Genomic DNA, 13,775 nt, shown 5'->3' with positions numbered 1-13,775 from the left:
ATGCTCCTTATCTCTAAAATAGAATTAAATGTTACCAAGAAAATAGTGAAATTTTAAAAACATAATAAAAGCAATTTCGAACTTAGAAAAAAAATCGAATTTAAAATATTGAAATTTGAAAAATAAATCGATTTTGTTAGCCTTTGTTACACCCAGTGTAGCCATAGCCCATGGGTTTCCTAAAACCAAATGTCAACCAAATAGATCCAGCCGTTTGGCTAATTTTAGCTAACATATAAGATATCTGAGCGAGGTTTTATTATATAGAAATAACTAGCTGAAGCGCTAGATAAAAAAAGAAAAATGATGACCAAATTTAAATTTTGAAGTAAAAAATTCGAACATTTTTAGCCAGGATACCCACATAGGTCCCGTAAAAATGTTTCTTTTTATTTGACGTTTAGTTTTAAAGGAAGCCAATACAGATTCTAATGTCCTCTGGTTACCACTGTAAAAATTAATTCCCAATAGATAAGTCATATTTTAAATAATTATAATTTGTAATTTGAAATTATTAGATCAAATTACAAAAACCAGGCAATACTGTAATTTTTAAGCTTACACATTTTAAGATGGTTGCAATTTTTTATAACACTTTAAAAGTAAATCCACAGTCCTGTTAAGGCCAGTAGAAATTAGTTTCAAATTTGAACTTAACTTGAATTCCTGAGAATCTGAGCAAGGTCTGTATCTCCTCGTTCTAGGACTGCATACAGCATATCCTCTTCATCTAGATTATAAATTTAAATTTGGGAACAATCCCTTTAACCCTGATCACGGCTTGGGGGGAGGGGGCGTGTTTTTTTCTAAATAACTTTAAAACGGTTTACATTAGTAGGCTTAAAAGTCTTCACTTTTCAACATCATAATTGTGAACAAATTTTGCTGATTTTTTTTTCTTCCTGCATAGCCTAAATTAGAAAAATAGCCCAGACAGGACCGGGTTCAATAAATATATCTTACCTGTTAATCTGTGTTCCCAGTCTTTCAGATTGATCACTCTATCACAGTCCTGTAGGCTCTAGAAAATTCAAAAACGTTTCTATCAAAGAGAATAGAAAATATATTAGAGGGGAATTTACTAGAAAAAAGTGTAAAACGGCCATTTTGTTGTACTGTTTCCATACTGCAGGTTTACTTCACATATTTGTGCTATATAACCTTTTGGGCCCTGGAACATCATTTTAGAAAATCTAAAACTAATGCTAAAAGAAAACCAAATTATGAAATAGGCTGGATGACCAATGATCATTTCACATAGACTCTATTCCTTTCACTTTACAAACGATGATTTTCCGTTATAACTATAAATCAAATGATGTTTTTTATTCACCTAATTCATTTTATAAAGTTATTTAGCAGTTTTAAAAAATTCGAAATTGAAATGAATAGTCTATACTAAATTAATGTACTCTACTGCATATAATTTGTGAGCATTTACATGACTGGTACACTTTGAACTCACTATCAGGCTGAAAGGAACTGAAAAAATTCATACCGAGAGATTCTCTAAATTCCCTCTAATATATATTCTATTCTCTATAGTTTCTTTAGACATGCTTATGCTTTGCAGATTAAAGATTTGTTACAATTACATATTAGCGCAATTTGAAGATATTTGTCTGGCTCAACGGAATACAGTTATGACCAGATTTGCCAGAAAATTTAGTTTTCACTTTATAAGTCAATCTGCTAAACTTTTAAACTGAGCTAATAGCATTCTTGGGGTTCTACCGGGTTCCCAAATCATAATTTGAGGCAAATTGGCTAACAGGTTGCCATTAATTATGATTGGACATATAAACACACAAACTGAGATTACTACTTTATATATGTATATAGATAAGATGATGTTTATATAACTAATATCGTTTTGTCTAAAACTTTAATTTCACCATCTTTCTAAATTTTTTTTTTGGAAAATCAGAGCGTCTTCGTGTTTTAATCTGAAAAAATTGAAGTTCTTACTTTGAGCAGATGTATTTCATGCATAAGATCCTTATCCGTGAATCCGTCCTTAGTAATCAGGTTCACAACCTTCACTGCAAACAAGTTCCTTTCCTCGTTATACACCTACACAGGATTTGAGTTTTTGACACAAACTCTGATTTTCCAACCCCTATATCTTTGCTACCCAATTTCGTAGACCTTAGATATTTCAATCTATGAATTCTATTAGATCAAGTTAGTTGGTAATAACAAAGGTTTACACCAGCAGATTGCAAAGATAAAGGGATTAGAAAGTTAGAGTTTGTGGCAAAAACTCAATTCATTTATAAATAAAAGTAAATTTTTTTTTAAGTGACCATAGAATTAATTTCAAGCGAGCGTCCATTTTTAGAGTGGCATGCCCGATTTTCAACAGTACCGTTGAATCTTGATACCTTTTTAATCAATAAATAAATAAAAATAAACAATCAATAAATTGGAAGATATCGTCGTTTTCTGACTTAAATTCCGTTTACCTTTCTTACAATTTCTCTGTCGTTCAAGTTAATTGGCAAAGAAAAAAAATGGATATCTTATTCGTGTTTGTGCCTAGTGCCTACAAAGCTATTAAGTGTATCATTGTAAATTGGGTAGGCCTATGCCACTTACTAAATAGAGGGTGACCTATATACTTTTACAGTTACTATAAATACAGATGTTGGAAATTTCATAAACCACAATTTTAAAACAAAAAAATTTCAATGGTGGACATTTCATAGATGAACATTTCATAGTTGGACATATTATAGATGGACATATTATAGATGGACATTTCATAGATGGAAAATAGACATTTTAAAGATCGGACATTTAAAGAAAACAGACGTACAGAAAGAAAAACATTTTAGATCTAAAAAATTCAAAGATTTATTACATTTCATTGAGATCTTGAGATTAGGGAACATCTTTTTGTGAGACAAATTTTACATAACCTTATCTTGAGAGGAATTTTTGTAGAAAGATGGCAAAAATAAGTTATTTAAAAAAAATAATATTACCTCATATACACTGCTAAAACCGCCATCACCAACTTTCTTTATGATCGTGTATTTAACACCATTTATCTAAACATTTGGATTAGTCATCTGCAAATAAAAGAATATTAGAATGTAACTCAAAGTTTTAAGTCAAATAATAAGGTTTAAAAAGGATCTTCAATTATTATTGGCATAATAACATTTTTTTAACCATTGTAATAGTGTAATTGGCATACTTTTTTAAAGGAATTTAACTTTTTTTACAAAAAATTATTTTGTTTGCTTTATTGATATTTTTTGCTTTTTTTACCATACACAATACTAAAATTATTAAAGCAATATATCTATGCATAACAAGAAATCTGCAGTGTAGCTAGATACATTTCATAATCTACATGTTTTGTTTAATAATGTTTCAAGATTTAGTAAAAGGATAAAAGTTTTTTTGTCTAAACTAAAGAATTCAATACTCCGATCAAAATCAAATTAAAAAAATTAAAATTAAGATAATTTCAAAACAATCTTAAATAAGATATCTAATATAAACCTAAGTTATTAAAAAATATTACCCTAACTGCAAACTGTTGAAAATTTTAACCTGAAGGTATCTGTAGGAAAATATTAACCTGAAGGTATCTGTTGGAAAATGTTAACCTAAAGGTATCTGTTGGAAAATGTTAACCTGAAGGTACCTGTTGGAAAATGTTAACCTGAAGGTAACTGTTGGAAAATGTTAACCTGAAGGTAACTGTTGGAAAATGCTTCCTTCATTTTCGCAGAAATCAGTCTTTTACGTAAAGCCATCCAAGTGTTTGATCCCATATCATCCTTTTTAACCTGACAAAATTGTGTTAAGAATATTTGAAAATTATTTTTTGAAGCGCAAGTGTGAGAATTGGCAATTTTGAACTTTTATTCTAAATACTAAAAATATCTAAAAATATCGTATGTAGCTTTTGATTTTTCCAAAATAGTGTATATTACATTTGTTTAAAAAAATTAAAAATAAAGATATTCAATGATCAGAAATTTTCTTTCTTTGATATTTAAACAATATATTTTCTCTGTTAATTTTTAAGGCACGAAAATGGCAGACCACTTTTTGACAGTCACATGATTCTCATTTTTTTTGGAACACTCTGAATGATAAATAAACTTGTTACACCTGAGGCCCAAGGTTTGCTAGTCTAGCTGCTAAAGTCTTATCTGACGACATTGGGAGATTTTGCATTTGCCGTATTCTACTCTCTCTGCCCACTGCACTTTTTACAGGAAGTTTAACCATAGTCTGAAATTTTCGAAATAGAGTCGTTGCAACAAACGTAAAGTTTCTAGTCCCTATATCTTTTCAACCTGATGGAGTAAACGCGCTGGTTTTTGAATTCATAGTTTGAAAGATTTAGGGATTAGAAAATTTAAGCTTGTGCCAAAGACTCAATTTTTTTTATACAATAAAATCAATTTAAGCTCATAAAGATAAAATTTATGAATATTGATCTAAAAAACCACAATATCGATAATGGCAGAAGTCGTTTTTATAAATTTCAAATCTCCACTATTATACAGGGTGAGTCAAAAAAGTGTGATTTGCGGCGTTTAGTACAAAACTGTACTTTTTTGTGCAACTCTTCTGTATGGTATTTTTTCAATATTTTTTGAAAATTTGTAATTTTTTTTGGTACTCCGACGGCCCCCCAAAAAATCCGCAAACCTTTTTTCCTCTCAAAATCAAAAGTTCAGAAAAGCTAAAATGTGTATAAAAATTACTTCCATCGAAATCTAAAACATCAAAAAGATTGAATCACAGAATCACAGAAAATTAGCAAAATTGTATAATAAGAAAATTCGCAATTTTAAGTTCTGGTCTAATTTTTAAGGAAAAGTTATTTAAATTCTCTAGTTTCTTTATTCTTAGTATATTCTAAAGTATTAAATATACGTTGTTTAATTGAAACCTTAAGAAAAAATTTTCAGTAAAAATAAGACCAAAACTGAAAATTGCATTTTTTTATTACAATTTTGCAAATTTTCTGCGATTCTGTGATTCAATCTTTTTAAAATTTTGGATTTCGATAGAAATAATTCATTTACACATTTTGTTTCTCTGAACTTTTGATTTTGTGAGAAAAAAAGGTTTTTTGGATTTTTTTTCGGCCATTGGAACTGCAAATTTTTAAAAATATTGAAAAAACACCATTAAGGAGGGTTGCACAAAAAAGGTACAATTTTGCACCAGGCGCCGTAAACCACACTTTTTTGACTCACCCTGTACATTTTACCTTTTTTGATAAAATTTCATCCTCCTCACTAGTTAAACCTTCTTCTTCGTTTTCCCTGAATTTGTAAAATGTAAGTTAAAACTTAAATATTTCTAAAGTAAAAAAAAAAATGTTTTGGAAACCCTGTACTCCATTTTGGTTTTTATTAGAGTAATTGATGTATGAATCTCAGTTTTCTAAAGATGTTTTTGACATTACTACTTTAAGCTTGATATTTTCAATCTAATCGTGCAAACAAAACCTTGTAATATTGATGAAAATATGATTTTCCAAGAACTTGATAAAAAATGTTCTACTTGCATAATCAGAGCTGAAAACTTTAGAATGGTGGATATCAAGATTAATGCTTGATCTTCTCTTTTTCTTAATCTCCAGATTAAATAATACTTGTCTCCTCTTGTTATTAATCTCCAGATTAAATAACCGATCGGGATTAAGGATACCCCGATCTAAAGTTTTCAGCTCTGAAAACTTTAGAATAGGGATATCAAGATCAATGCTTGATTCTCTCTTTTTCTTAATCTCCAGATTAAATATTGGTCTGGTTCTCATCTTGTATTTAATCTCCAGATTAATTAACAGATCTAAGATTTGCTTCACTTTGTATTGTTTCCTTGAAAATTAACTTTTTTATCAAAGGGAGAGACCGGCTAGGTAACATATTTGAACCAAGAGTGCAGTATTGTAGCGACACATTTAAAATTTGTTCTCTATAATACTGCACGCTCGGTTTAAATACAGTGAAATTCCTGTACAAGAAGACGTCGAAGAATTTATGTAATGTCGCCTTGAATTTGAATTTGAAGCTGTCAGTTGTATTTTCCAAAGCGATCAAAGTTTTCCGCTCTCAGCTATACAGCTATATTTGTAAACATAATCCAAATTTCTTTTTGCTTAAAGTCAAAGTTTTTATCGTGAATCAAAATTTTCAAAATTTATTATTTGACTGGATTAGTAAATATCCTTAGAATGCATAAACCATGCTGTCAAAACAGCTTCATGTGATTGGGCGCTAATTTACGTACAAATCCTTCATGTCATATAAGTCTCAGCGGCAAACCACAGTAATAATCTGCAAGACGACATTTAATAAATTCTACCAATGTCTTCTTATATTTGATCGAGTTTATTTTTATGTCTCTCCCTTTAATGTTTCCGTGAATTTAAAGAGGAGTAAAATCTCTCAAAGTTGTTTTTTACTTACTTCTTCTCCATTTCTCTTTCCTTGTCTCTTTTCGTTTTATTTCGTTTCTTTTTACTCAATGCGAGCTCTCGAGGATTGTAGAAATTTGGAGCCATTCAGTTAAACTTAAAAACAAGATGGTTTAAATTATAGTTTCTCACAACACAAAGAAAACCTTTTCTTTTTCTTGTCAAGGTTGATGTTAGTATTAGACAATCTTTTCAAGATTTTCTTATTCCCCCTTAAAGGGACTGAAAGCGTAATTTCAAAATTCTCATATATCCCTTTCAAGGGACTGTACGCGTAATTTTAATGGCACTCCATGGAAAGATTCACAACGTTACATGAAAAGTTTGAATATGAATTAGTCTGAATTATAGTTATCAACGTTTATAAATTTGAAAACTGATTATTTACAATTGTGGTTTCTCTATGTAAATGACTTTCAGGTAAGCATGTAGGAATTATTAGAATTAAATACTTTTAAACCTAGAAAAACATAAAAAAAAACTTTAGAAATATCTTCCACATTTTTGATCAGATAAAAGTTTTAATCATATCCCGATTGGGCTATTTTTGTCTAATATAGAAGGGGGGCGGAGGGGATATTTCAACCCCCCCCCCCATAATTTTGTCCTTTGTCCAAATTTTCAAAGCCGGCTCTTTAAAAAAATAGACCTCTAACTTTAATGGTTGGGGTGTAAGGGGGGATTTTTTAAAAGTTCAAAAAGTATGTGGAACAAATTTTCAAAAAAAGTTATTTTTACTTTTAACAAATATTAACATATGACACTTGTTATTATATATATTTTTCAAGAGGTTTAAATATATATGTCTTAGTCATGTAGCTTAATTAATAAAAAAGTTATTAACTATTTCTATTTTTTTTAAACAAAATTTTTTTTTGCAAAATTTGGTTACAACTATTATGTTGAAAAAGTGAAGAAGTTTTAAAATTCTAATTTAAGTCGTTTTTAAGTTATTCAGAAGAAACCATCGGGAGGTGGGTGGCTGGAAAAACACTGTTTAAACTCGGCCATTGTCATCTTTGCATGAAGGGTCACTTGAAATCATCAAGCAGTCCCTTTAAAACCAAATTTTTACGGTTTATATCAAATAATGAAACTGAAAAATACTTCACAAAGGAATTATTGAGTCTTTACCACAAACTCTGATTTTCTTATCCCTTTACCCCTGGCAACCCTATTTTGTACACCTTAGATATTTCAAACTGTGAATTATATTAGATAAAATTGTCTAAGTTTGAAATATTAAATGTTTACACCATTACACTGCAAAGATATATAGGGATTAACACATTTGAGTTCGTTGCACAGAGTCAGACTCAATTAGTTTATTTTTAAACTTAATGACGACCTTAACTGTAATACCTGTATTAAATATTATATAAAATTATATTATTAAATGTAAGGTTGAGATGTTTAATTGAACTGAAAGAAATCTCTGAATAGCGTGCAGATTGATTTTAGTTGATATCCTAGATATAAAGAGATAGAGATGAACATCAGAAAATTATCAAACCGATAAATAAATTTTTTTTTGAAATTTCATACAAAAGCTAATCGTTTACGAAAGGAAATTTATGTCAAACTCTAATAAAGATATGACAAAAAACTTTTTAAAAAAAACTTATTTTGTGTTGTTCATTTTACAACGTTTAAAGGGAATTTTATCATTTTTACCCAAATTCTTTACAATTACAATGAGAACATTAAGCATCATAGTTTCGTAAAGTAAAATATATTCAAGCAAAAGATTTTTTTAACGAAATAAACTACACAAAGCCTTTAATACCTAATACAGTATATGGAAGACGACATTCATATATATTTATCAATTGTCATGTTTCGTGGGACACCCTGTATGGCTAGGGATCATACAGTTAAATCCTAATAAAGCCATACATCGAAAGAATTCATCAAATGTCGTATGCTTCACTTAATTTCTGATAGTGGAATGTTGCAGATATTTTTTTTAAATTAAATGATTATATGGAGCTCTTTAAACTGCTCCGCATATTCATGGCTATTTATTTATTTTCGCAAACACTGAAATTTACGTAAAATAGTATAAAACTCATTGAAAAAGTGTCAAGACGACATTTGATAAATTCTTTCGATGAATGGCTCATTTATGATTTAGCTGTACTATATTATTGTGATGTACTAAGTTTAATTTGTGAACATATTTTCAAGAACAGAACACTTTGAACTCCTTTTCAGGCTTACGGAAGGATTAGTCTTATTTCCCTTTTATTCTAATCTCTGTTCTTTGTTTTATATACAGGGTGTCCCAATAAACATGGGAATTCAGTGACGAATTTGATATCGTCTTTTCAAATAATTCTTTGATTTAGTATAGTGATACCTACTGAGAAAGCTGTAATCTGTAAGAGTTTCGTCTGCTATGTTCACAGTTTGTTTGTTCATGTTTTGACTGCATACGGTTGTACGAGCGAGGGAAGGCAGGCGGCCATGAGCCACCACTATTTCCCCTTCAGTACCACATATTAGCTTTTTTCTCTTCCGGCAGCAATGAGCCTTTAAAGTGTGATTTTTTAAAATTCAGCCAAGTCACGCAAAAAAAAACACAACTCTAACCATCTTTTCAATTCTACTTAAGATTAATATTTTGTGTGTTGAATTCTTACACTGTTTTATAATGAAATTTTTGACAAATTTTACTGAGTATTGCATCTTGAAATATCACAAAGTATATAATGATTATTGGTTAATGAGTGATTTTAAGATGGATTTAGTATAATGAGTCAGTAATTGAATAATCATTAGACTTTGTGATATAACAAAGACGATATCGAATTCGTCACTGAATTCCCATGTTTTTTGGGACACTCTGTATGATCTAATAATATCCTGACTATTGTACCTCATTAGTCTCATTCATGACGTATTAAATATTATTTGAAGGTCATTGAATTCCCCTCCCCCCCTTGATATCCATGTTGACCCCCTTCACTATTATTCTCCCTTCCTCCCCTCATCTTAATTTAACCTCTCAATCTGCTGAGGGAAGGAAGGCCAGTCAGAACATTTTCTTGTCCGTCTCCTCATTTTCTCGTCCTAGCCACCTCGAAATTCTCTTCTTTTCCATGTTATTTTTTCTTGAAGAATTTTTTTTTCACAATCCGGCCACGTTTAAATTTTATTACTTTTTAATTTTTTCGCGCATTTTTAGATATTCCTATTAAAGAATGCCGCACATTAATCCAAGTTCATAGAAAACTTAAATCTTCTTTTGTTAATCATATTGAAAACCATCGATTTTTTTCGGATTATTCCAAAAAATAAAGAATGGCAGAAGCTCAGAACTTATATATATATTTTGCAATTTATGATTAACCCTTACGTTTGCAGAATATATTTGATTTTTACTTAAATACGGTTTGACATCATTCTCATCAATTCGAAGGTTTCAAAATGATGTAATCATTGCAATACTTTAGTTCAACCAACCATATTTTATCTAACGTGGCTCTATTTTCTTTATTTCGAGGATTGGACACTTAAAAAACATAATAACGGAAGGACGAGAGTTTCGAGGGGGCTCGGACGACAATTTGATGTGGATTGCCGTCCTCCCCTCCCGCCCTTATATTTTTATCGCCAAAGTAAAGACGATATTCTAAATACTCATGCTGTTTAAAATAGCGTTGTCTTCAACCATAGATATTTATCTAGGTCTTCAACCTTTCAAATTAACTGAAGACGATTATTTCTCGATCTAGTTTCGAGAATTAATGAATTAATGAATGAATTAATTAAAAAATACCCGGCCCGGCGTTTTTTTTAAAAATAAAAATTTGAAAAAAATTATTTTTTAGCCTAAGTCACCCCAGGCTACCCATGAGTGTCCACAAACAAATTTCAGCCCATTCGGTCCAGCCGTTTGGCCGTCCATAGGGAACATTTTATACGAAAGTCTTTTTTTTTAAAATTAGGCAGACACATTTTCAACAGTTTTAGGATCTTTCTTTCGAATAATGATATTTATAGAACAAATGCGGAGCCATCTTTCATTTGAGAATCATTGGAGATGGAGATCATTTTTCGAAATAAAAAAGTTGCGATATTACAGCTTCCCATGATCTTTTAAAGGTAATGTATTTATTCTAGATAAAATACGTGATATTTCTCTGGACTATTAGATTTTAAATAATTTTATTTTCTTTATGAAGTTAAGACTTTGATCATAAATGTCCCAATTTGAAAAAAAAAATGTTAAGTTGCGTAGCCCCTTAACAATATTTCCGTACAAAATCTGTTTTTTAATTAAAAATGTAGTCTGGGTGACGAATAATGAAACAAAATACCATGTCCTGTCCTGTCCAGAGAAGCACCACCTCCCTTTCCACGACTTTCCGAAATGTTTTCCGTTTTCTTTGTGTCTGAGAAAAAAATTGAGTTTGGAAATTCAATGGTTTCGGGATGTATTTTTTTCATAACCTGATTACTAATTCATATCAGACAGTCTACAGACCCCATTCTTTTATTATTATAGATTTATTTCGAACACAAAGGTAAAATGTTAGAATATGATAAGACAAAAACAAGAATAAAGTATATTATAAAAATATAGTTTCTAGTCGGACTCGGAACATAAAAAGTTGATCATGGTTGCGATCTCATTATCATCAAAGTTGTTTAGAACAAAATTATCTTCTTTAACTTTAAGTAATTCATGAAGAATGGGTAATTTCCATTCTTGGTCTAAAGGAATATGATTGTATATCATATTTTGTTTCACGCAAAACTTGATTAGATTTCTAGATTGTACATTACAATCTTAGATTCAAGATTTTTACATAAAACAGTTCTTAAAGCCTGTTTACTTAGATCTACTAAAAGTCGAATACATAGCTTATGACAATTTGATAAATTGGTCACAAATTGTACAAAACGAGTGCATAAAACTGTTTTAATATGAGGAACATTAGAAATGAGATCAATGAAATATCTATGGGTTTCTCTTGGTAGATCAAATAAAATGCGAATAGCAATGTTCCATGAATTCAGGAGTTTTTGAACATCCCTACTGTATAAATCCCAGAGATTTGAGCCATAGAAATCACAAGTATATATATTGAAACTCCCAGTATTAGGTAGTTATAACGTTCAATGTTTAGTTTATTTTATACAGTGAATCCCAGATATATCAATACATAGCAAGAGTTTTTATAATGTCGTATTACATATTTAAGATCAAATGCCGCAGAAAAATGAGTTTAATATTGATATAACAATTGCATTCATATTTCAGGGCTATTCATTTACCTTGAATTAAAAATAAAAAGAAGTTTCTTTAGAATTATCAAAAACTTATGACTTATGTATTCATATTCACTGTATATTGCTTTTAGTATAGAAAATTCTTATTTTTCATGCCATCGTTAATATTTTTTTATTATTATTGGAAAATAGTTTTTGGCACATTTTCTATTTGCAGTTGCCTTTAGAGATTAATTTATCTTTCATTCATATTTGGTATCGATGGTAGAAGTCCAAGTATGGGTTTCCTAAATGATTTCTCAAATAAAGGTTGCCTAAAGAATGTTTAAAGGTCAGGTTTGTTAATTTATCTTGGACCCGTTGTCATCAGAGTCTCGACATTCGATCATTGATGCTCGTTCAGACTTAGATACAGGGTGTCCCAATAAACATGGAAATTAAAGGGACCACAGCTCAGGCGTAGTATCAAATGACCCTTTATGCGTGGCGTGTTCGATTAACAACATTACCCTTTACCTTTTAACTTATCAAGGATGTCGGAGTGTTTCTCATTAATGTACAGAAACACTTTGTTAAACACCTTGTATGCAAATATTTGAAATATAAATATTTACTTTCTAGGAGTCCAATAAAATAAAATAAAAACACTTTGGACATAGAATATTTTCAAGTTATACAATTGATCAGCTGTGTTGAGTTTACACTATACGCTAATTTACTAACTGGCTTCACTACGGTGGACTAAGCCAGTGGGGTCGGTCAAATAGGCCTAGGATTAGGCCAGGAACTGTAAAACGCGCCATGGGAGTTGTCATAGTTAGCCCTCCGACGGGACTATGCCAAGAAAATTGACCCCTGTCGTATGTTAGTCTGATTAGGGCGACGTACTGTACAGAATATGGCTACCATAGGATCGGGTCAGTACACGCTGTTATCTGGCAGGCCGGTACAAACTGGGCAGGTCCTGTTCGAATTCAAATTTACTACGGCCCAGAGTGTCACGGCAATTCGAACAATATTTGAAAGATTAACACTCGACGACCAATCAAAGGGTTTAAAGGTACCGTGGTAAATCGGACATTGCCATCTTTGCATAGAGGGTTACTTGAAATTACCTTTACATTTGAGAAACTAGTTTAACATCTTTTATTTCCGATATTTGATAGGTGACTAAGAGAGTTAAAAGAAGAAATTATTTGTGATTTTCAAAATGTGGTCCTGTATTTCTTTGAAATTCTCCAACATATATAAACTATTCAAATACATATGATTTATTTGATCAAAAAAACATTTTAATATGTAATTTGAAGGCTAAATGAGGAGATTTAGAGTTGCTGATATTTAATAAATAACTATAAATAGGCTTTGATAAATACATTGATGTCTTTGTGTTTGTTAATAATTAGTTTTTTCATTAATTTAACTTTGAGATTTATTTTTCCATTCTGAATATAGAGGTTTTAAATCAACGATATAGATGTTTATGTAATGATACATTTTTAAATTTAATACAATGTTTTTATTTTTTTTTTAAGTTACATGATAAGAACATGCTTTAAAAAAATCCAAAAATATCTGCTAAACACCCTCTATTCCACTCCCCCCCCCCCCCTCCTACACCACCTACTTGATTGGCTCATGACTGATAAATGTGATTCTATGTTCGAACGCCAGCTGTCCTGGGGGGACTCAACACTAGACCTTTATCAATAAATCAACAAATCTGTGCAGTACACTTTAAACTAAAGTTCATTTCATTTTAGTTTCTAATCTTGCGTATTTTAAAACAATATAGTTCTTGAAACGCTCTTGATTAGAAACAGATATCTTTTAAATCCTGATAATAAAAAATAAAAAAATATATTTTATGATTCCCGCACATGATGTAACGCACTTCTTTAATTTTGAGTTTGAAGTGATCAGAGTACAGGGAAAATCTAAGATGTTTTCATAAAAATAAAATATACCCCCATGGGTGGGGAATATTGTACAGGGGGGGGGGTATATGTATTTGTGGGTGGGGAATATTGTGCAAGGGGGGTATATTTATGTATGGGTGGGGAATATTGTGCAGGGGGTA

The 13,775-nt window shown here is 30.6% G+C and overlaps 1 protein-coding gene across 1 annotated transcript; it reads right to left on the bottom strand.

Moving 5' to 3' along the window:
• Positions 1-636: 636 nt before the first annotated feature.
• LOC111714286 (serine/threonine-protein kinase MPS1) lies at positions 637-5,293 on the bottom strand. The gene is made up of 7 exons (XM_023489357.1): positions 5,246-5,293; positions 4,132-4,254; positions 3,705-3,803; positions 2,988-3,053; positions 1,969-2,073; positions 964-1,021; positions 637-730 (listed from the first exon to the last, which is right to left on the bottom strand). Exons 2-7 carry the CDS (start codon positions 4,249-4,251, stop codon positions 654-656), a joined length of 525 nt encoding a protein of 174 aa, XP_023345125.1. The 5' UTR covers positions 4,252-4,254; positions 5,246-5,293; the 3' UTR covers positions 637-653.
• Positions 5,294-13,775: the final 8,482 nt, after the last annotated feature.

The sequence above is a fragment of the Eurytemora carolleeae genome, unplaced genomic scaffold (assembly GCF_000591075.1).
Source record: "Eurytemora carolleeae unplaced genomic scaffold, Eaff_2.0 scaffold1548, whole genome shotgun sequence".
Lineage (NCBI taxonomy): Eukaryota > Metazoa > Arthropoda > Copepoda > Calanoida > Temoridae > Eurytemora > Eurytemora carolleeae.
The sequence above is the reverse complement of the archived record's forward strand: the minus strand, read 5'-3'. Positions and strand labels throughout refer to the sequence as shown.